Below are 21,267 nucleotides of genomic sequence, written 5' to 3' on the forward strand. Positions count from 1 at the left end.
AAAGTAAGCCCTGAAACTGTCCTCTTTTCCCCATTTCTATTGCCACCAGCTTAGCCAATGCCACCACATCTTAGCTGTCCTCCATGCTTACTCCCTGTGTTCATTCTGGGCACCAAGCAATCCAATTTTTTCACCCATCAGCCAAGTTAATCTTCTTGAAAATGTAAATCAAATTCTGTCACACCCCTACTTTGAAACTTTCAATGGCCTCCATGATAGTGACAGTAAAAGCCCGAGTCTTTATCGCGGCCCTGCCTAGTCTCCTCCTCCATCCTACATCACTTTCCCCTGCACTGTGTCCAGCCTTCTCTTCATGCTTACAACATACCAAACTCCTTCCCACTGCAAAATTTCTACACTGGCTACTCCTTCTGCCTTGAGCCTAAATAGGTGGCCTCTGCTTAGAAGTGGACCAAGTAAATACTCCCAAGAAAGACAAACTCCTCCTTGCAAATGGTTCCAAGCCTCCCCCAACACACAGAAGCATATGTGATCCAGGCCCTGAATGCTACACCACAGGGCTTGCCTAGAATGATTCAACTGGAAGATGTTCAAAGACGTAATATTATGTGCCCATTAGGGATCTGGAACATTTCAATCAGCCATCTCTGCTATGTGAATCCTGAATGTGCTTTGCCGTGCACGTATGAAACACAGGAACAGAAACCTGCACCTTCACCGCAGCTGATAGTGGGAACTAAGTACTATTGGGGCTTTGAGAAAGGACAGTATAACTCTGACCAAGTAATTCCTTTCAAATTCACACCTGTCATTCATAATTCTCTCAACCCTCCTTTTCCATAGGAAAAAAATGAATAATAATTCCCTGGCATTTCAGCTGAAAATCAGGTAAGCACGATTTCACTGGGAAGATGTTGTTTAAAGCCTGACAAAGACACACCATAATTCTCCATCTCTTCCAAACAGCTGGTAGATTTTAAATTCCTGGCCAATGGGATGCAAAAAAAGAAAACTTTCACACATCTTTAAACTGCAAAACTGATATTTCAGAATCAACTCTGTTTATTCTTGTCCTATCATGAACTGCTGACTGGGGGAGCTGGACACTTACCAACAAATAAGTTTATAAATCAAGAGAAACACTTTGCCAGTTGAACCTAATAAACAGACAAAGCGAATAAGAACTATGAAGAGATCAAAGAGAGGTTTTTCCTCTAGACTAACAAAAATACAGGGTGGGGATCAGAAGACCACGAAGCAGTGAGGACTGTCTCCGTGCTGCACGGCAGTGCCCGGGAAACGTCCAGGCCTCCTCGGGGAGGCTCCTTAGCTTGCCTCGGGAGGCTGGACCTGAGACGCCAGGTTTTCCGATCTGAGAAAGATTCCAGAAGCCAGAATCACCTGAGATGACAAGGACAAGTGTTATCAACAGTGACCACGAAGGATTTGAAATTGGAACCTTTCTTTCCACCCAACCCCCCCAACCCCATCCTGTCATCCTTTACATTCTTTCCTGCACCCTTAAAAAAGGCCAAGGAAGTCCTGTCCTAACCAAGCCAATTATTTCTAGGGGTCAACTTCAAGCTTAAATAAATAAACAATAAAGAAACAGAGTTTCTCTTAACAAAAATTATTTCATGACTAACGGAATATTTTTTTTTGTACTGGCAATCTGGCAATATATTAGAATAAATACTCTTTGTGAAAACTGCTACATATTCTAAAATTCAATTGCTCATTAAAGACTGTTAGTCACCTCTATTAAATACAGTTAAATAAACCCATTTTATTTGTCTGTATTAGTATTTGCGCTATTTGTGTGCCTGCATTTTCTAGTTGAAGAAATTTTGTCAAAAGGACAAAAGTTGAAAACTGTAACCTCAGCAGTCACCAACTTTAGGGACTTATCCCCTGGTACAAATGTTCATGCATATGCATATTTCTATCACATATTCAGACAGATGCCCTTGCATTGATTTGAATACTTGCATAAATATTAATGTGTACAAATGCTTGCATGCAGAAAACCCATTTATGAAATATCCAATTGCATAAATTAGGAACATTAGATACTAACTGTATTAACACTTCATAAAATACATGCATAAGTTTGCATGACCAAAAAAAAGAAAAAGAAAAAAAAAAAGAGGCACAATCCATCGGAAGAGGCCAGATTTTCTCAATGTGTTGCCGTTCGGTTGGTATAAACTGGGAATTTACACAAACTATTTGAAGCTTCAGGTTACTCATAATTCACTATTTACATGCATCTTTCCTGGCCTGAAAACTAGTTTTTTAGAGTAAATTTATAAATTGTTACCCATGACCCCAAAAGAAAGTGTTGATTTTTTAAGTCACTGAATGGACTCAGAAACTAACTTTTTCATAAAGAATAGAACTCACAAGTAATTTTCACAAAATATCATCCTCAAAATTTAGCTGTATGTCATTATATTACATGTCTGATTCATTCCTAGACGTGGCAGGCAAATGTAAACTTTACAAAGTAACCACCAAAAGTACAGTAAAGCCCGACAGTTCAGGAAATTTGGATTCAGCACAGTTGGCAACTGGTCCCTGTCCTCACCCAGCTTCTGTTTTCAAATGCGGGCAGGCTCAAGTGTCTGGAGGAGATGCCTAAGGGGCTGGGAAGTAATTTCCCTCCAACCGTCAGGGACTTCTCAGTTCCATACATGGCCAGCTGGGTGCGCTGTCAGTTTCACTTCATTTTTGTACTTTTCATGACAGCACAGATTGACTTTAAAATACTTTTTCATTAACTTCAAAAACATATCGAGTCTGCATTTTACACTCAATGGTCTTGTATCCTTGCTATCATATTATTGCAAGGTCTCAAGGCCCACCTTAGATTGGACACTCGTCCCATCTGTGACTGAGGCAGACCTAAGAGACAGGTCCACAGTCAAAACAAAGGGGAGAGAATGGGCTCTCAACTCAAAGTCATATTTTACTATAGAATGTTTCCTTCTCCCTGAAACTCAAATTCAACTCTTCTGAGAACATGGCATGCATCCTGGAGGCTGAAAGGAGACACGAAGTGTGTGGCACTATTTCTGCCTCTAAGTAGGATAGACCTTTGATAAAAGGTTGCATGGCAGGGACTGACTGTGGCCACCAACATCCACTTTTTGCCTTCCTCCTTGGCATACTCCATAGTTCCAGCCCCTTGCAGTCAAATGAGTTCACAGGACTGAATTTTGGCCTGTGGAATATGGATGGATGTGATGTATGCAACTTTCAGACTGAGTCCCGAAAACCATTCACGCCCCACCATGATTCCTCTCTAAGACAGACCGCATTTCCAATGCAGCGCATCCAGTGGAGAATTCCAAGGTCCAGGCAATAGCAGAGGCATTAGATGGAAGCGGCCCGGATCACTGAATGACTACATGGAGCAGAACCCTTAAACACCCCACCCTTACTACCGTCACATGGGCTTCTTAGGCGAGAGAAGAATAAATTTTATTGTGCTCAGATCTGAGGACTGTTTATTTCAACAGTTACTCTCTTCTGATTCCTATAAGGTGCAACCATCGCACACACAACATACCTAGCATTTCCTTAACAGACAAATCGTTAAGAGACTATGACATAACTCTTCTAGGAGCCAAATGGGAGAAGAGATATAAGAGTGTGGCAAGACAGGGCAGGACCTCAAAAACAGTCTGAGTGGTAATGAATCTGGAAATAAACTTATACTCCTTGCATTGGTGAACAAAGGGCCACACAATTTTTATTTATTCATGAAAACATTTATTGGATGCTAACACATGCCAGGCACAATGTCTGGTGCTGAGGTTCAAAATATGACTGGCCACATTCCCTGAGCTCAAGGAACCACAGTCTAGCTGACCGGGGAGAAAGAAAATTAAATCAGTTCTTCGCCAAAGTGTGGTAAATGCTGTAGAAGTCGCCCTGAGGAGGTGTCTGCTGTCCCCTCTCAGATGTGGATTTTGTGTGATGACACAACAGGAGTACCACAACAAAGGTCACAAAACAAACTCATTTCTGGATGAAAAATAACAAATTTTTTTAATCTGCCAAGACTGTGCTATATGTGACAAATGGCAACTAGGAGTGTACAAGTAATACTGATATTAACCAACGCTGCAGACGATGCTCGGCATCTCCCTATCGAAGTCGCTAAGCGCTGCATGGGAGAAACAGGTAACAGAACTGCAGACGCACCCGGTGAGCAAGTGACACACCCACCGCAGTGACGCGCCTTAAACAAGCCATATGGCCTGCACATCACCATGGACACCGACAGATCTCCTCCTGCAGATCAAATACTCAGTGTGGAATCTGTGCCTTCTAATGAAGCAGAAGCAGAATTTAAGCTTTAACTCTTTTCAGTTAAAATACAGAATTCCAGCAGAAACATAGGTTTTCCTCTATCCTCCCTCCAACTCCTCTATCCTATTTAAAAGCTGGCATTTAAATTACCATGTTGTTTATCCTAATGCTTGTGAAGAAGCAAAACATCATTAGGGATTTGTCTAAAAATCTTAGATCCTGGGCCTAAATTGGGAAACAATTCATTTGTGACACGTGTTATGCTGAGCTGCATCAATGAGAGTTTTTTCCACCTTGAATACATGAGAATCACGAACTCAGTGTGCACATTGTCACTGACAGGACCAAACTCTACACTTACCAATGAAAATTCTGTAATAGACATTAGTTCCCAGGAAAATTTTGCAACATTGATTAATGAAGACGTTTTATACAAAACTATGAGAGACCGTAATCAAAACAATGTTACTTCTAGGATGTCCAAATAAAATGAAATAAAATTTAAAAACCCTGTTATAAATAGTAATAAATTTCAAGGTTTGAAATACTCTTCCTATTTCTACAAAAACAAAATGAAGTGACTCTAAACATTCTCACGCCAAGATCTTTTCTCAATTTTCAGTCTATTTCACAAAAACAAAACTATCAGTCACCTAGCACTAGGCCAAGTGTTTTAATTACATTATAAGAGCTAATATTCAATTTTCATACTAATCCTCCAAGTTCAAGTATTTTTTGCTTCCATTTCACAGATGTGAAAACTTAGATACAGTGAAATAAATGAGACAGAAACCCCTCATGACTTTATTTCCTAGAGAAACAGAGGAAAGAAAAGGAGATGCTGTCCTTTGAACCCCAGTCTTTTCTGCCTCTAGAATCAGCTTTTAAGGCCCAAAGGTCTGCGGAGGACAGAAAGTAGAAAATAGCACATAGTGGGGATGAACTTGGCGCAGTCAAGAATCCAAGCTCAGGTCTGCGTGTCTCTGTGGTTCCTGTCTTCTCCACCCTGAGCCACACCGTTAATTGTGTCTGTTCTCCCACTTCACTCTACAGTTAGGTCTGACCTAAAAGCAAGAATTAAGTGAGAGCTTAAATCTGACTGACAGCTTCTTCTCTAGTCTACAAACATTCCAAAAAAGCAGAAAGCCAGCTGCTTCTCCCTTGGCACAGTCCCACTGAATCCAAATAAATAATGCAGTGTTTTCTGTGTTTTAATTTTCTTTAGGATTACTGTTCATTATGGTTTAATTTCTGCCAGTTTTAATTATTGCCTATTCTGTCCTTCAAAATGATCTCATCATCCAACCTTGTTCAACAGACTTGAACATCCTCCCACCTTCATAATGAGGTCAGGTCGCCTCTTTTTCAGGGCCAGGAACACCAGTTCCTCTTAAATATTCTTTTTAGAAGATCATAACCATAAGGAAGAAGAATGGATTTTTCGTAAAAGAGAGGACTTTTTGCCTGGTATTAATCCCCCTTTCAGAATGAAACATTTTGGGATCCTCAGGAATAATTACCACCGCTTGGCTTTCGATGTGTGACGCGGGGGGATTTCAGGGAGCATCTGGCCGCACACGGAGCTCCCTGATGTGCGCCCGGCGTCCCCCGCCCCCTCCACCCACGCATTTCCCAGGCTCTCTCCAGCCAGACTACACGCTCTCCCTGTGTTTCTCAATTATGTTTTAATAAAAGTATAAAAAGCCAAAAAGGAAAGCTAATCATCCTTCCACATACCTATCGCCTTAGAGAGAGCTTGGTTTCGCATTTTTCTGTAGCAGTGCCTTCCTTCTGCAAAGGGCTTTCAAGCCAGGCTTTCACTCCTCCTCTCAACTTAAAATAAGCATCAAATATTGTCACTCCCATTTGAGACATGGGAGATAAGAAGCATAAGGAGATATAATGTCCTGCTGAAACAGGTCATTTTCAAAGTTCAAAGAGCCTTAAGACTTGATCATATAATCCACATATTGTAGGAAGTTTTTTTCTTGTTTCTTACCCATGTATCTTGCTACAATTTCAAAACTAACTTCCTTTGCTTTTAACTAGGATCAAGTCCTCAATTCCATACACACATAAAAACCGAGTCTTTCAAAAATACTCAACTGCTAGGATTTTGTTCCTTTGCATCCTGTCTTGAGGAATCAAAGGAAAATAATCTCAAATGGGCATCCTTCTAAGCTGCTGAAAAAGATGATTTCCAGCCAGTGTCCTGAGGATACCAGGGACCCCAGGTCATCTCTTGGATCATCTGCATGCACAACGTGGTCATCTGTGCTGACTGATGGCTGTGATCTCCGGCCTGTTTGATGAGCAAGACACAGTGAAGTTTCTGAGCTAAAGTTAGCTGCTCTTTGGTTTGCCATCTAACTTTTGGAAACAAAATAACAAAATCTTAGGCTTAACCTTTATTAAAGCAAAATAAATTTACCCCAACTGCAGGCATTTTAGAAAGGGAGATCTTTCTCTGCATATTTGTATGGAACTAATGTAGCATCTGCATGCGATGCTAAAGGCATGCATATTTATACGGGTTTACACTCTCAGACCTGCCAACCTGACATGGCATCTGAGACTAGCCATCCCAGGCTCGTATCACAGTCGGGGCGTGAACACACCACTGCCCTATTTACATACCACACAGACACCTGTGCTCAACCTTTGTCATTTAATTCTAAATCCATGCAATAAAACTGCTTCTTTTTTTTTCAAATTGGCATAGCTCAAAAATACGGAGATACAAGAAATCACAATTTTTGTTTGTTTGTTTTTCTGCAAAAGCAGAGCCCTAACAATACTAGTGCTATCATCACCCCAGGCCCAACAGCCAGACGTGAGGGGCTTCAAGATCCCATGGAGACAGTTACAATGACAGCCCACCCATGGAAGGGCCAAGCTTACAACAGGACTAGATAAACCACTCCCAACATTCAGACGGTCAATAACCCTAAAATCTGGTGTCTTCTCACACTAAAAATATCTTCTAGTTACTTCCTCAAATCTTCAGGATAAAACTCGCATTTGCTGTTTCTCACACACACTGTGCAATTTCATTCTTGACTCCATGTATAGGCGGTTTCTCTATGTTGTGGGAAGTTTTTCACCAACACCTCTTCCTCAGTTATCTCTATCCTTATTCATTTTTAGACGCTCATCTCTTGCCACCTTCTGCAAGCCATCCATGACCAGCACCACACCCACCTAGGGCTGAGTACCTGCCTCCATGAGCCCCAAACACAGACACTTCATCTCTCCCCTAACACACGTACCAGGCTGTGCGGTGTGCTCCGGGCTGAGAGGGCCCTATGCTTAGACCTTGTCTCCGCAGCTTGCAGGTGCCTTCAGAGGAAGGTGGGACAGAAAAAGTAAGAGCATCTTAAAGGAGAATCTGCATTAAATCTTAACCTCAAGTCTCACATGAGTTAAGTCCCAGGCTCACGCTGCCCCAGGGGCAATGCAGAGCCTTCATGTGCTCCAGACATGAAGGCATGACAGGATGGAGAGCCCTCTCCTCGGTGATAAAGCTGTGTTCCCGGTGTTAACAAACCTGAAACTTCTAAACGTGGTCCTGACATCACTACATGGGCTCCAAAATGCCATTTAAGGACAAATTCACTGCTGCGTTAACAAAAAGCAGCTCACGTCTTTGACATCTGCTCTACACAAGGGCCCCAGAGATAACATATAAGCAACGATCCCCAGATCCTGGTGCAGAGGGAAAAGTCTGCATTTTGGAGTCAGGAGAACCCCTGGACGCACATCCCCACTCTGCTCCTCACTGGGTGTGTGCACTTAGGAAACTTACTGACTCTCTCTCGCTTGTTCCAGCTGTGACACGAGGCTAACGGCAGCTGTTTTTAGGGACTGTTGAGAAAAACAAATGAAATAAATGCAAGAGATGGTGCCCGGCGCAGTGAGCCCCTCGTGAATGTCTGCTCCCACCCCTCGTCCTCCAATCAGGGAGTGGGTGTCATCTAAGCACAAACGGGGGGCACAGTGTCACAATGACAGACAGTCTCAGGCTTGAGTCCGGAATGGCTGAATGGGGGATAAACCTGCCAACCGGGTGTGCTTCAAACCTGCAGAAGCCAGTTAGGTTTCCTCCAAAACGGGTACATGGCTTCCATATATGGGAACTGCATTTTCATATCATCTTTTTCATCATGTTGATGTGAAAATCTGTGTTTTCAAGATGCAGTGGCCCTTGCGTTGCTGGGAGCTGGTCATGGGGATGAGGTATAAACCTAAGGGAAACACAGGGGCCTTCAAAGGTTTCCAAAATGTTCTGTTTCTTAAGCTGAGTATTGGGTACTTGGGGGCCCATTTTGTTACCATTCTTTAAACCGTACATAAGTTTTAGTAGACAGCTCTGTTTGTGTAATAGAATTTACAGTTTAAAACTGGGGGGATGTGGTCTCAATACTGGGGGACTGAAATCAGGAGTCCTAGGCATGGAAATCCCAATGACATTTACTAAGGTTGACACGTTAATACTGTATGTACTTGAACTGATGAGTTTTTCTGAGCCATTGTGGTATTTTAGAGGATTTACAGTGTAATAATTAGGAGTCCTTTTCTTTTGTCTAATGCACCTTGAAAGTCTACTTCTGAATGACTGCAAATTTCAACAGTGCTCACCAATGTGACTCAGAGTCATGCATCCAAAGAAAAAGACAAACCAGGCCAGAGGTCAAAAGACCTCGGCTCTAGACCCAATTATTTTACTGACAGTGTGGTAGAGCTGCAAGTTAACATCAAAAGTATTCAGAAAAACACAGACTTGAGGTCACGTGGTTCTCTGTCTAACACCCTCATCTGCGGTAACCACAGAACATAGGCTGTTTTATGAAGACAGGCTAAAAGCTGCCAAACCGGTACTTCTCCCCTCTTCTTGTGCCTTTTCTTAGGACATTTTTTTACCCCCAGTTTGTGCTTATGGTGGTTAATTTAAAAAATAATAATTTAACTAATTATTTAATATTAAAATTATTATTATAGTAATTGCAGTTATGACCTAGGGAGCAATCTGCAACAGTAAACACAGTGCTCATCAGTGTAAGAGCCTTACAGTTGTGTCATGCTTTGGCATTTACAAGTCACAGTCACAGACATTTTTACTGAGAAATCACACACACACACACATACAGGAGGTGTCAGGAGACAAGTGGGTAAGAATGTAGGAAGCAGATGGAAGGACTGTCTCACAGGCAGACTGAGCACATGCTTCATAAGCATAAGTGAGGTGAGGGGTCCCCAAAAATAGAAAAGTGTTCGATGAACTTATCCAGAAGCCTGCAATCAGAAAATCTAACAGACGACACATCATTTTCAGGTTATCTGTGTGTTCTCTGCGTTAGAGTTTAGTATTGTTATTGTTGACTTGTTAATTTAGTTCATTTAAGGAGAAGCACCATAATCTTTGGAGAATTTAGAATCTTCAAAGGTTATTATGACCTAACCCTAGAAGCAGAAATAGTAATGGAACAGAGGTTGGAAGCAATGCAAATAATTTTAGCCATCTGTCCTGCCTCTTGCTAAATATTTCACTATTTTTTGACCAATAACATAAAGCCTATGCTCAAAATGCAATATGCTAATCATTTTACTCTAAACAACCCTGTGGTGTAGTTTATTTAGTTATATAAGTGACATTAAATTATTTTTATAAGTACAAAAAAAGGTTTTCCTCCTTAAATAAATGCAGTAAATAGTGACCTACCCTTCCCAGTGCTTAGTAATTTAATACATCAATGCCTTATCTGGTGAAACATAAATGTGAAATAAAGTTATGAGCATGCTTACAATAAATGCCCAGGGGTGGACTGGAGCAACTTTTGGAGAAAATGAGGGAAATAAATGGTTAACTGCCAGCATCCACATTCATGCTGGAGGACACAAAAAGGTTCACAGCAGTTGCTAAGTTCATTTAGAGAAACTCACTTTATTTTTCCAGCAGAGCTCTCACCGGCTAATCTGTATTACAACCTGCAGGAGTCTTAATATTCTCAGCAGGATCAAGATTCGGGCCACATGGATACAGCTATTTAATCTTGCAAGAGAACAATATTTGGCAGGAAAAGACCCCACAGCACTGAGGGGATGTCCCAGAGGTTCGTTGTCAGAACAGAGTGGGCCAAGAACACCGAAGGTGGAAACCAAATAGCACCAACTGATGTTTCCCGGTTCCTTTCAGTAGCTTGCTACTCAAACACATGTGTACACGGCACATATGTTCACAAACACACACATCACACACGCACATGTGGCTCTTCAGAGGCATGTATGCTTTTATAATCAAAATGTTTTCTCAACAGTTTGGACCCAGTCAAGAAAAATGTTTAACTCAAGACTATCACTACAGAGGCTGGGAATAGGAAAGAGATGACGAAAAATGACCACAGTTTTACTTTCAAAACCCTTCAACTTCTTGAGCACTGAAAACCAAAACAGAGAGAACATGTATCTGAACTTTTAAATGCATGCAAATATTTATATATTAATTTTTAGCCATCCTGAAATTAATATCTGATCAATACTCCTGTACAAATGAGCATTTTTTTACATTTTATATGTAATCCTACATGATTAATTTTGATTAATATTGAGTAGAATTTCTGGAAGCCCAGAATTCACGGGCAAGCAGGGAATAAGGAAAACACACACAGAAATTTGAAAACAAAATTGATGCACCTACTGAGACACAGACAAACGGCATGAATCACTACCCAAGAAAATGAATCAGTAAAATCCTTCAAAACCTATCTTCAAATAGTGACGGCAAGGGTTCGATTCCTTTACCTCCCAAACTTGGTCAGTGAATTCTCCGATACGAACACAGTGTTTCCCGCCATCAAGCATTTATCTCTGGGCTGCAATTACCTGCTCACCTGTTACAGGGTAACTTGAGAGCTCCATGAGGTCAAGGGTCACATCTATTTTATTCCTCCTTATAGCCCACCTCCTAGCAAAGGGCCTGGCACATAGCAAACACTCAGAATGTTTAAGTCAGCGATTGCTTTCAAAGGTGGTTCCTTTCGGAGAATTTGGCAGTGGGGAGGGGGTGGGATTTAAAGATACACATTTGAAATCTGCACATTGAAAATATGAAAACAATCTTGCCTCAATGTACATTTCAGTAATGATGTCTCTCTCTGCACTCTCACAAGTAGACGCCGCATGTTCCTAACCTTATATTCACTCCTACCTTCCTTTGCTCATTTCAATGCTATCTTCTCCCTCATCTGTGCCTTCGAGTTGCACTAAGGCTCTGCTTCTCCATGAAAGCCTTTTCCAACCTTCATGCATCCTACCATGGACATAAATGCATGCAAAAAGTGGTTTCTCATTTTCTTCTGCAATCTACAGAGCCTGGTGGGATGTGATGTCCACAGCAAATGTTTCATGTGTAACAAACACACAGGCACAAGTAAGGGAATTGTGAAGGCAATTTCTACTTCTGTCTTACTCTTTATAGTCAAGGCACCATGTTCTGGAGGATTCAAACATGATCAAGGAATGCCACTTGCCTTCAAAGACCTCACAATAATTATACAATAAAAGTAAATATTTAAATTACTTTGGGGGAAATCAATTCTATCAAAAATAACACATGTTAAGAGAAACAGAATAATTTATTTTTAGGTTTTTTTCTTTTATTCCTTCTTCTAAATCTAAACCCTTTTTCATAGTTTACTAATTAAACACAGGCAAATTCTGATACATTTATAATTCCAATGATGCAATGATACAAACGCTTAATTCAAACAAATTAAAAGTTGACTTCATTACACTTAATATAGCCACAAGAGGAAAAATAAATCATAAATATGAGCAAACAAAAAAAATGATTGTAACTTCTGGTTTCTTGTCCTTAGAAATGTCTGGGGGTACTTTACAAAGCAACAGGTCCTTCAAACAGAAATTTGGAGCCTTCCTTTGACAAATATCATTGCATGTGACTCTCTACAGAAGAGGAAAACCCTACAAAGCAGCCCTGACATTGCTGAAAGAAAAGAAAGCTATAGTAGAAAATACAAGTAAAAATAAAGAAAAACAATTTTCATGGCATAATTCTTCCAGGAAAATGAAATGTAAATTAAAGAACATATCTACATACACTTAAAAAAAAGACATTTTTGCTTCTAACTTCCAATCGTGCCATCTTTTCTTTAATTGTATAAACTTGGCTTGTGTTACCAATGGGTTTTAATTAAATCCTTGTATAATGTCTCCCTCAACCCATGACCTCTTAATAAGTTAAAATGACACTTGACTATTACACTTATTAACTGAAAAAACAGCAGGCTTTAAACCTACCTCTAAAATCCATTGAAATGATAATTGTATGCCATAATTATTCACGATAATCACATCTGGGGACTCCACAAATATATTTGTAAGATTTCTGGGTTTTCTTCAACATTCGTATGTGCTCACGGTAGATAGGGTCCCAAGAGGTACAATAAAACCTGGAAGAAAATTGAGATACTTTTTAAGTTTTAAATCTGTATAATTCACTGGAAATTGAGACTTAAAAAAAAATAGTCTTTCTTAGACTTTCGCTGTGGTATGAGGCTGTCTCTTTTCTATTGTCACACCTCTGCCCTCGGTTTCTCCACAGCTGCCCAGGCCAAAGTGCCAGCACAGGACATCTGAAATCTATACATTCTGAGCTACGTAATTCAACTGAGGGCCGGGAAACTTAAAAAGAGAGTTACTACTGTGAGTTGTCTTTGCTTCTATAAATGATTATGGATCAAAACCACAAATAAAAAGAGCTTGAAGGGGCCAATTAAAGATTAGAAATAGGACCTACAGGGAATGTTTTTGAATTTAAGATGATCCGGTTTGAAAATAGGAAAAAATTTAAACACTGAATGTACAAGTTTTCCCGGAACAGCAACAGTCAGTCCCATCTACGCCACTGAAGACGACAGTTTATGATGGAAGCTTACATGTCAAAGTGCATCTAAAACGTATGTTGCTTAATTATCTCAGAATTATCCTATGATTTACGTAGATCCTTTCTCATTTAGCCCTTCCCCAAATTCATCTCTTAAAGCCCTAACCCTCAGTCTTCAGCTTCACAAAGTCAGAGAGGCCAAACACATACCACATGAAATGCTAATTAAAACCAAAACGTGGAATGCATGTGTGAAGTGGGTGGAACAGGTAACAGTGCTACCATACAAAGCACTGTTATGATTCAGGAATGAGAAAGATCGCTGAATCTGAGGGTCTGAATGTGGGTCTGGGATCAGGGGGGTGGTGATGTCACAAACAGACACTGTGAAATTGTTCCAAACAAGAGGAATGACTCATGCAAAAGCCCAGAACAGAGTAAGGAGCCAGGCCTAAAAGAAATGGAAGAATAGTGTTGAAGGGGAGTGAAAGATTAAGGTGAAAAATAATTTAGAAGCAGATTGTGGAGGGTCCTTAGAGTAAGAAATTAAGGGTTTAGGAGATGGGACTTTATTCCACTCAAAGTGGAAGTCCAAGGAAAGTTTTTTACTGGGTCATAATTAGGGTTATAATGAAAGAGATTTTTAGAAAGAGTCATCAGGTGACTGCGTTTAAAACACAACGGAAGGAGCAGAAAGAATGTGAAAGGAGAAAAGGCCAAATCGAAGATTCCTGTGATAACTTAGGCAGGATGAGGGCGTGAACACAGTAGGACTGAAAGGAACAGGGGGGGAAAAGGGACTTCACAAAAGAAGGATCTTCAGAAACTGTTTGCTGGATCTTTGATCCCTGTTTCCAAAAAGATGTCATACGTGTTAATACTTTTATTATGGGGGGGGGGGTCTGTCCCCAAACCTCCCCCTTAGACAATGCTATTTTACAACCAGAATCCTTGTACTTGCCATGCACAAGTAATTACTGGTCTGGGATATATTTGTTTCTTTAAGTGACTGTGGCTTAAAAAAAAAAATGAGGATAAAAAGAAGAGTTCAACCTTTGAAGTTCTGCCCTAGGTGGAAAAATAAAGCAAAACCAGGTGTAAGGGAAACCACAGATTTAGAAATGAGAAAGGACCAAGAGGTAATTTTCCGTACATTTTTCTCATAAAAGTGTAAGTATTCTTCATAGAAACACTTTCCCCAAGGAGAGGCTGTTCAGAGGCTCTAATTAGACTGGGGATGTCAGAGTGTTTTGAAATGAATAAACCACTCATACATGTGGTAGGTATTATAAGGAAAAGACATGGTACTGCCCTATCACTTTCTTTGACATATTTGATCTTTGCTTTAAAGATAAAGCTACTGACCCACTCTTACCCCAGAATACATCGGAGTTACTGGCTGAGATGGGTTGGAGATAAAGCATGAAGTAACACATAAACTCACTTTGTGAAAATATTAGATTTCAAGGGCTTAAATCTAAACCATTGACCTCATCACTAATCACCTATGTTAATCAGCCCCGTTATGGGTTATAACAAAACTACTACCCCATTCTCCATTCAAGCTACTTGGTGTACTGGATTTCGCTACTCAAAATCAGAAGATTTCATATCAGCTTTTCATAAGTTATAAAACAGGCTTCTTGCATGAGGAACAAAATTCACAAGTAATCTATTTCAACACTGAATGTTGGGGGGAGGGTGTAGCTCAAGTGGTAAAGTACATGTTCAGCATGCACAAGGTCCCGGGTTCAATCCCCAGTACTGCCATTAAACAAATAATTAAATAAATAGATCTAATTACCTAACCACCCCCCCCCAAAAAAAAAACACCAAAAAAAAAAAACCCACTGGAAGTTGCTTTCTTACCTTTCTTGACTTTAAAAAAAAACTTATGTTTGCTTAATATATTAAAAAAAAAAAAGAAAGAAAGAAAAACCCTGTGTCAGTTGTTCAGGTCCACATAAGACCAAATTGCCTCATACGCTATAATTTTGCTACCAGTTCACAATTAGCATGCACGTCTCATGCATGAGTTGACCCAATTACATAACAAATTTTGCCTCTGGGGACTTCTCCTGACTGCTTGTCTTCTGTCACCATATGACTCAATTTCACACCATCAGCAGCCTGAACGTGGCCACAGTCAGTCTCTGTCAAAATGATTTATTTAAATTACAAACAGAGACCAGATCCCTAGGTAATCCTCCCTACCCTCTTGCTCACCCTAACACAACCTAACTTTGAATCAAATCTTTCAGTGGTCCATAGGTACTCCTATTCAATTATTAGGCCATGGTTACCGCCAATAATCTAATCTTTTTTTGAGCTAACTCACAAAGTCTCAGGGATCTAAGTCAGCAGTATCCACGTGTGCTGATTAATGGGCATATAATTTATTTTTGCATTCTAAGAAGTCAATGAAAAATTATGTAGCTGTCTCAGAAAACAAAAATAATTACAATTCAATATCAAATTACAGAAAGACTCTTTTCTATAATGTTTAAAAAAAAAAAAAAAGACTTCAACCTTAACTTTCCTTGTAAAGCAAGTAGACATTTCTGGGTATCCTAAAAGTGAAAATGGTAGTAAAACACACTATTTAGGAAACAGGATAGGTAATCAAAATTATACATACTTACAGGGTGTGTATAGATACAGAATACAGAGCAGGTGAACACACTCCTGTCTGTTTTGTCTGTGGGCCAGTGATCTATGGAAAGGGAGTTCTAAGGATTCCCACTGACACCAACACACACAGGCACACATGCACACACACACATGCACAAGTACTCCCGCTGTAAGTCAAGGCACAAATCTTGACGAATCACATAATAGTATGCTTACCATTTGAATTAGTCTGTAAAATACAAGCTTTTGTCATCTGGGTTTTTTTTTTTTTTCCTCCGCCTTCATATAATATTTCTCCATCATCTGAAATAAATTAGAAAATAAACATCTAGATTTTATCTACAGCACATTTATCAGAGTCTCTCGGGGTTGAACTTCACCGTATTACTTCACAACTTATCCCCCAGACTGTCTCAGCTAATTGACAATGTAGCTTATACTGGTGTGTAAACAGGCAGAATGAAACGCGTTGATAACCTTCTCCAGAATGGACTGTGTCCCACAGATGTCTGGGGGTGATTCAGCCTTGCTACCCTGCTGCAGGTTTCCTGAACGCACTGCTTATGGACATGAAGGTAGTGACCACATGAATTAGAAACAGCCTTTACAACTACCCACACAAGCTAGAGCTATGGGACAACAGAGAAAAGGGTTTTTTTTTTTCCTTAAATGTTCAAAGGCACGGGAATTATTCAATTCATGTTTGTATGTTGTCCTTTAAGAACACTGTCCTAAAATATCACTACGTACAGTAACTGAGGAGGTGCACTAGGACATTTCTGCCGTTTCTGAATTTATGCCCTAGAATTTGGTGGGGTAGAGGTATAGGCAATCAGAGAATTTCATGGAAAAAATTTTCTTTATTTTAGGAATCAGTTCTGTTTCTTTCCAACCTATTCGGTAAATTGTGAAATCCTGCCTCTTTTCTTATTCTTTCTGCAGCTATACTAAGTGAGTAATAGAGCAGAAGTTTAAATTGCAGCATTTAATAACTCTCCAGTGTTCAATATGTTGGCATTATAGACTCTGAAAGAAGCGAGTTAAGGCTGGATCGGCTCTCACCCTGGTCATTGCACACAACTTCAAATTTACTGTTGTATTTAATCCCACACCTCAGTAACAGACACAGACTGAGTGGGCATTTCCAAATGATTTCAAATCTTTGACAAATGAATATGAGAGTGTCTGAAAGAATTTCATAAAACTGACAGAGACACGAGCAATCAAAAATGCCCATTCATCCATAGCATATCATCCAAAACACCTAGGAGTTGTCATTAAATCCACTGTTTTATGTCTTTATACTTTCCTAACTCCAAAAGGGATTAAAGGCAGTTTAGAAAGATCCAGCCAGTATTCAGAGATAAACTAAAAACAAGTAAGAAAATGAAGCAAATGGTAATATAAGGATTGCCAAGACCCTGACTTAGTTAACCCATCTACATCAACCTGTATTAAACTTGGAGCTCAAATCCCAAATTCCTTATGATTTTCAGGATGAGCCCACTCCATCCCAGCATCTCCAGCAGGAAGATTCTGGGGTCTCTTCCGTCTGCCCTTTTTTCTCTCAAAACAGACACAATCCAGGCCACTGTCAAAAATATCTGTCTGGAGTTGGCCAATATATTTCAGAGTTTGGATTTATCTGAATGCGGAAAACTGGACCAGCCAAAGTACCACCCTTCAGATTAACCCAAGTTTCTTATAGAAAAAAAAAAGTCCTTGAGTAATATGGAAAACCTGTGAGGTTGCGGGAAAAGTTCATGAAGTTGTAGCCTTATAAATGAATAATAAATTCACTAGACCTCAGAATATTTAACAGCTTCTTTTCTTCAAGAGTAAATCCCTAACCACTTGTGCACTGTTGGTAGGATTGTAAATTTGTGCAGCCACTATGGAAACCAATACAGAGGCTCCTCAAAAAATCAAAAATAGAACTAACATATTATCCAGAAATTCCACTTCTGGGAATATATCCAAAAACACTAACTCAAAAAGATATCTGCACTCCCATGTTCATAGCAGCATTATTCACAATAGTCAAGACATGGAAACAACCTAAGTGTCCACCGAAAGATTAATGGATAAAGAAGTTTTGAGATACATGTACACATACACACAATGGAATATTATTCAGTCATAAAAAATGAGGAAAGCCTACCATTTTCAACAATATTGATGGGTCCTGAAGGCATTATACTAAGTGAAATAAGTCAAAGAGACTTATTGACAAATACTGTATGATCTCACTTACCTGTGTAATCTAAAAAAACAAAGAAACAAAAGACCACACCAAACTCATAGAAAAAAGGATCCATTTGATGGTTACCAGAGGAGTGGGGAGAGGGAGAACTGGAGGAAGGGGGTCAAAAGGTACAAACCTCCAGTTATAAGGTAAATAAGTACGAGGGATGTAATGGACAACATGATTGTATTAGCACTGCTCTTATGATATACAGGAGAGTTGTTAAGAGAATAGAACCTAAGAGTTCTCATCACAAAGAGAAATTTTCTTCTTTCCTTTTCATTGTCTCTACATGAGAGGATGATGTTAACTAAGCCTACTGTGGTCATCACTTCACAATATACGTAAACCAACCATCATGCTGCACACCTTAAACTTATACTGGGATGTATGTCAATTATTTCTCAGTAAAACTGGGGGGGGGGGGGGAGTATACCCCTAACAGTAATATTACAAAATCTATATACTTTTAAGGCTATCCAAATGTTAATATGCCTCATCATCATGGCCAAAAGAACTACTTATATGACTTCTATGGTTGCTAACATCAAGGCAATTGCACAATTTTTTAAAAGATATTATCTAAATTCCATACTTCTAAAAAGTCAGTGTTGTGTAAATTATAGGCTTAATCTAAATGGCATTTTGCATATACTACTATGTATATGATAAATATAGACTTATACATACCTGTTATAAGGGTTTTTTGCATATTTAAGAAGGGATCTGCAAACAGCCTCTGGTATTGAATAAAATGTATATTCCTGCTAATGATAAAGGTTGGTGAAATGATCCGTTCTTTTCTTATTAAATATGAATATTGACTTAATTTGAATGTAAATTAAAAGGCTTACCTTTGAATCAACTGCAATCCTTATGTTAGCTGTCGGATGTCTTAAGTAGAAATGTTTAGTTCTTTTTGAAATAAATGTCTGTGATAGTTGAAGATTTATGATGTAACTTTGTTTTATGCAGTGTTATTTTTATTTTTTTTAAAAAATGTTCTCCAAAAGTGATCCAAGGAAAGAAACATTACCGAATATAACTGCCAGTGGAACATATCTCTAATTTGCATTTTAAAAAACAGAAATAGGATTTTGATTTAATGAAAGAATGAAGAGGAAGAAAGACAATGAAAGTGATCTTCAGAATTCATGACTGGTGGGTTGTTGGAATGGGGGTAGGAAAACTGAGGGACAAACGCCATGCATCTTTAAAATTCAAACCTTTCTCTTCAAAGGAAAAAGTTCTTACTGAAATAAAATGTCCATTTAAAGAGCAAACAATGAATAAACCTTAGGGAGTATGGCAAAACAAAGTGTTTCCTCTGCCTTCTCTCACTCCTTAAATAAATATTTTAAAATATCAAATAATTCCATTTTTGAACTTTTGACAAATACAATTATTTCTCAACTTATATCCTATGATTCTGTCTACAAATTTCCTCTATCTATCTATCTATCTATCTATCTATCTATCTATCTGTATGTATGTATATAATGATAATGGCCAAATACAAGTGAGTTTAAAACAATCTGCTAATTAAACATTTCCTGGAAATCAATGCTACATAACTTAAAACACTTAGATATACACATTTTGGTGACTGTACAAGTGATACACACAATAGACTTCTAGTGAAAAATGGTATAAATCCCACATATTTGCCCAAACTTTCACATCAGGTACATAGTTGCTGACTTTAATTCTTATTTCCCCTTGAATACCTAACATTGAACTAATTTTTTTCTGGAAAAAAATTCATGTCAACACACTTCATATAAAACTTTAGAAGAAACATAATTACATATATGGATCAGAAAAATTAAGAAGAGCTGTTTATCCACCTTTAATAAATACTGGATTAACACATTTTGGTCCCTCATATGTTTTGAACTTCTCTGCTAGTCTCAATTTTCTTTTTCAAGAAAGTCTTATTACCAAACAAGATGCAGCTTTCAAATCCAAAGCAACTTCAAATATAAATGTTTATTTCAAAAATTAGATGTAATATGTCATTTCAGCAAATACCTAATTTAAAATATGAAATCTTATATACACACAGTCAGCAAATATGAGATTTCTCCAGATACCAATAACCTTGTGTGTATATTTTGTACACTTATCCACAGCAAAAAATTAACTGATAGGTTTTACTAGTTTACCTATACAAGTACTATTTTGGAAAAATTCAAAAGCTGAGAATCACTCAAAATGGAATAAGATGCTAAATTACAATAAATTCTTTTAATAGCGGTGACTATTATTTCTGAATACACAATTAATTTATATAATTAAATTGATGTACTAAATAAATCAATTTACTAAACACATCAACTTAAATAAATTACAAGTGTATTCAGAAATATACAGGCATATCTCAGAAATATTGTAGGTTCAGTTCCAGAGTGACTCAATAAAGCAAATATCACAATAAAGCAAGTCCCAGTGAATGTTTCAGTTTCCCAGGGCATATAAAAGTTATGTTAACACTATAGGGCAGTCTGTTAAGTATGCAACAGCATTATGTCTTTAAAAAGCAATGTACATACCTTAAGTTAAAGATGCTTTATTGCGAAAAATGTCTAAACATAATCTGACAACAAAGTGTTGCCACAAACTTTCAATTTGTTAAAAAAAATTATCTGTGACGTGTAATAAAGCAAAGCACAACAAAATGATGTATGCCTGTTGTCACTGCTGTTAAAGTGTTAGGCTCCAGATAACTGTGATCAAATCAAAGGGAAGGAATTTAACAGATGAACTTGGCATATTTTCTGAGGACACTGAGTACTCCTTGCAGCCCATAGCAATAAGAACACTTCCAAGTTGCCCGATTTCACTTTCACACCAGAACTACAAGTTAGGGTATCACGTCACTGAGCAAATGGTCACCTACATTACTGATTTGTTCCTGAGTCCTCTTCAGCCTCTGTAGTTCAGGAGTGTCTGTAACGATGCTGAAGCCCCTCCCTTTGCTTTCTTCAAAATCTCTTTTGTACTTGACCTAACAGAAGGAGAGTAGAAAAGAAAGAAAGAAAAGAAAGAAAAAGAAAAGGAAACAGAAGAATCACAAATCCCACTCAGGATAGGCCAGGGCCAAGTAAGCTGCTAAAACTGGAAGCAATGCCTCCAGGCACAGCGCTGCCGGCAGGCGGACACAGTGCACAGCTAGACTGCTTGCTCTGTGTCCCAGCAGCCACTGGGCGAC

At 38.9% G+C, this 21,267-nt stretch overlaps 1 protein-coding gene across 2 annotated transcripts in view; it reads right to left on the reverse strand.

The window, feature by feature from the left end:
• The window catches only part of NEBL (nebulette), a 310,537-nt gene that overhangs the window by 122,933 nt on the left and 166,337 nt on the right, over positions 1–21,267 (reverse strand). For both annotated transcript variants that reach the window (XM_032473683.1, XM_032473684.1), the window contains exon 4: positions 20,956–21,063. In XM_032473683.1, coding sequence (XP_032329574.1) covers positions 20,956–21,063 — 108 coding nt within the window. The remainder of the gene's footprint in view (positions 1–20,955; positions 21,064–21,267) is intronic.

This window comes from Camelus ferus, chromosome 35 (assembly GCF_009834535.1).
Source record: "Camelus ferus isolate YT-003-E chromosome 35, BCGSAC_Cfer_1.0, whole genome shotgun sequence".
NCBI classification, from domain to species: Eukaryota; Metazoa; Chordata; class Mammalia; order Artiodactyla; family Camelidae; genus Camelus; species Camelus ferus.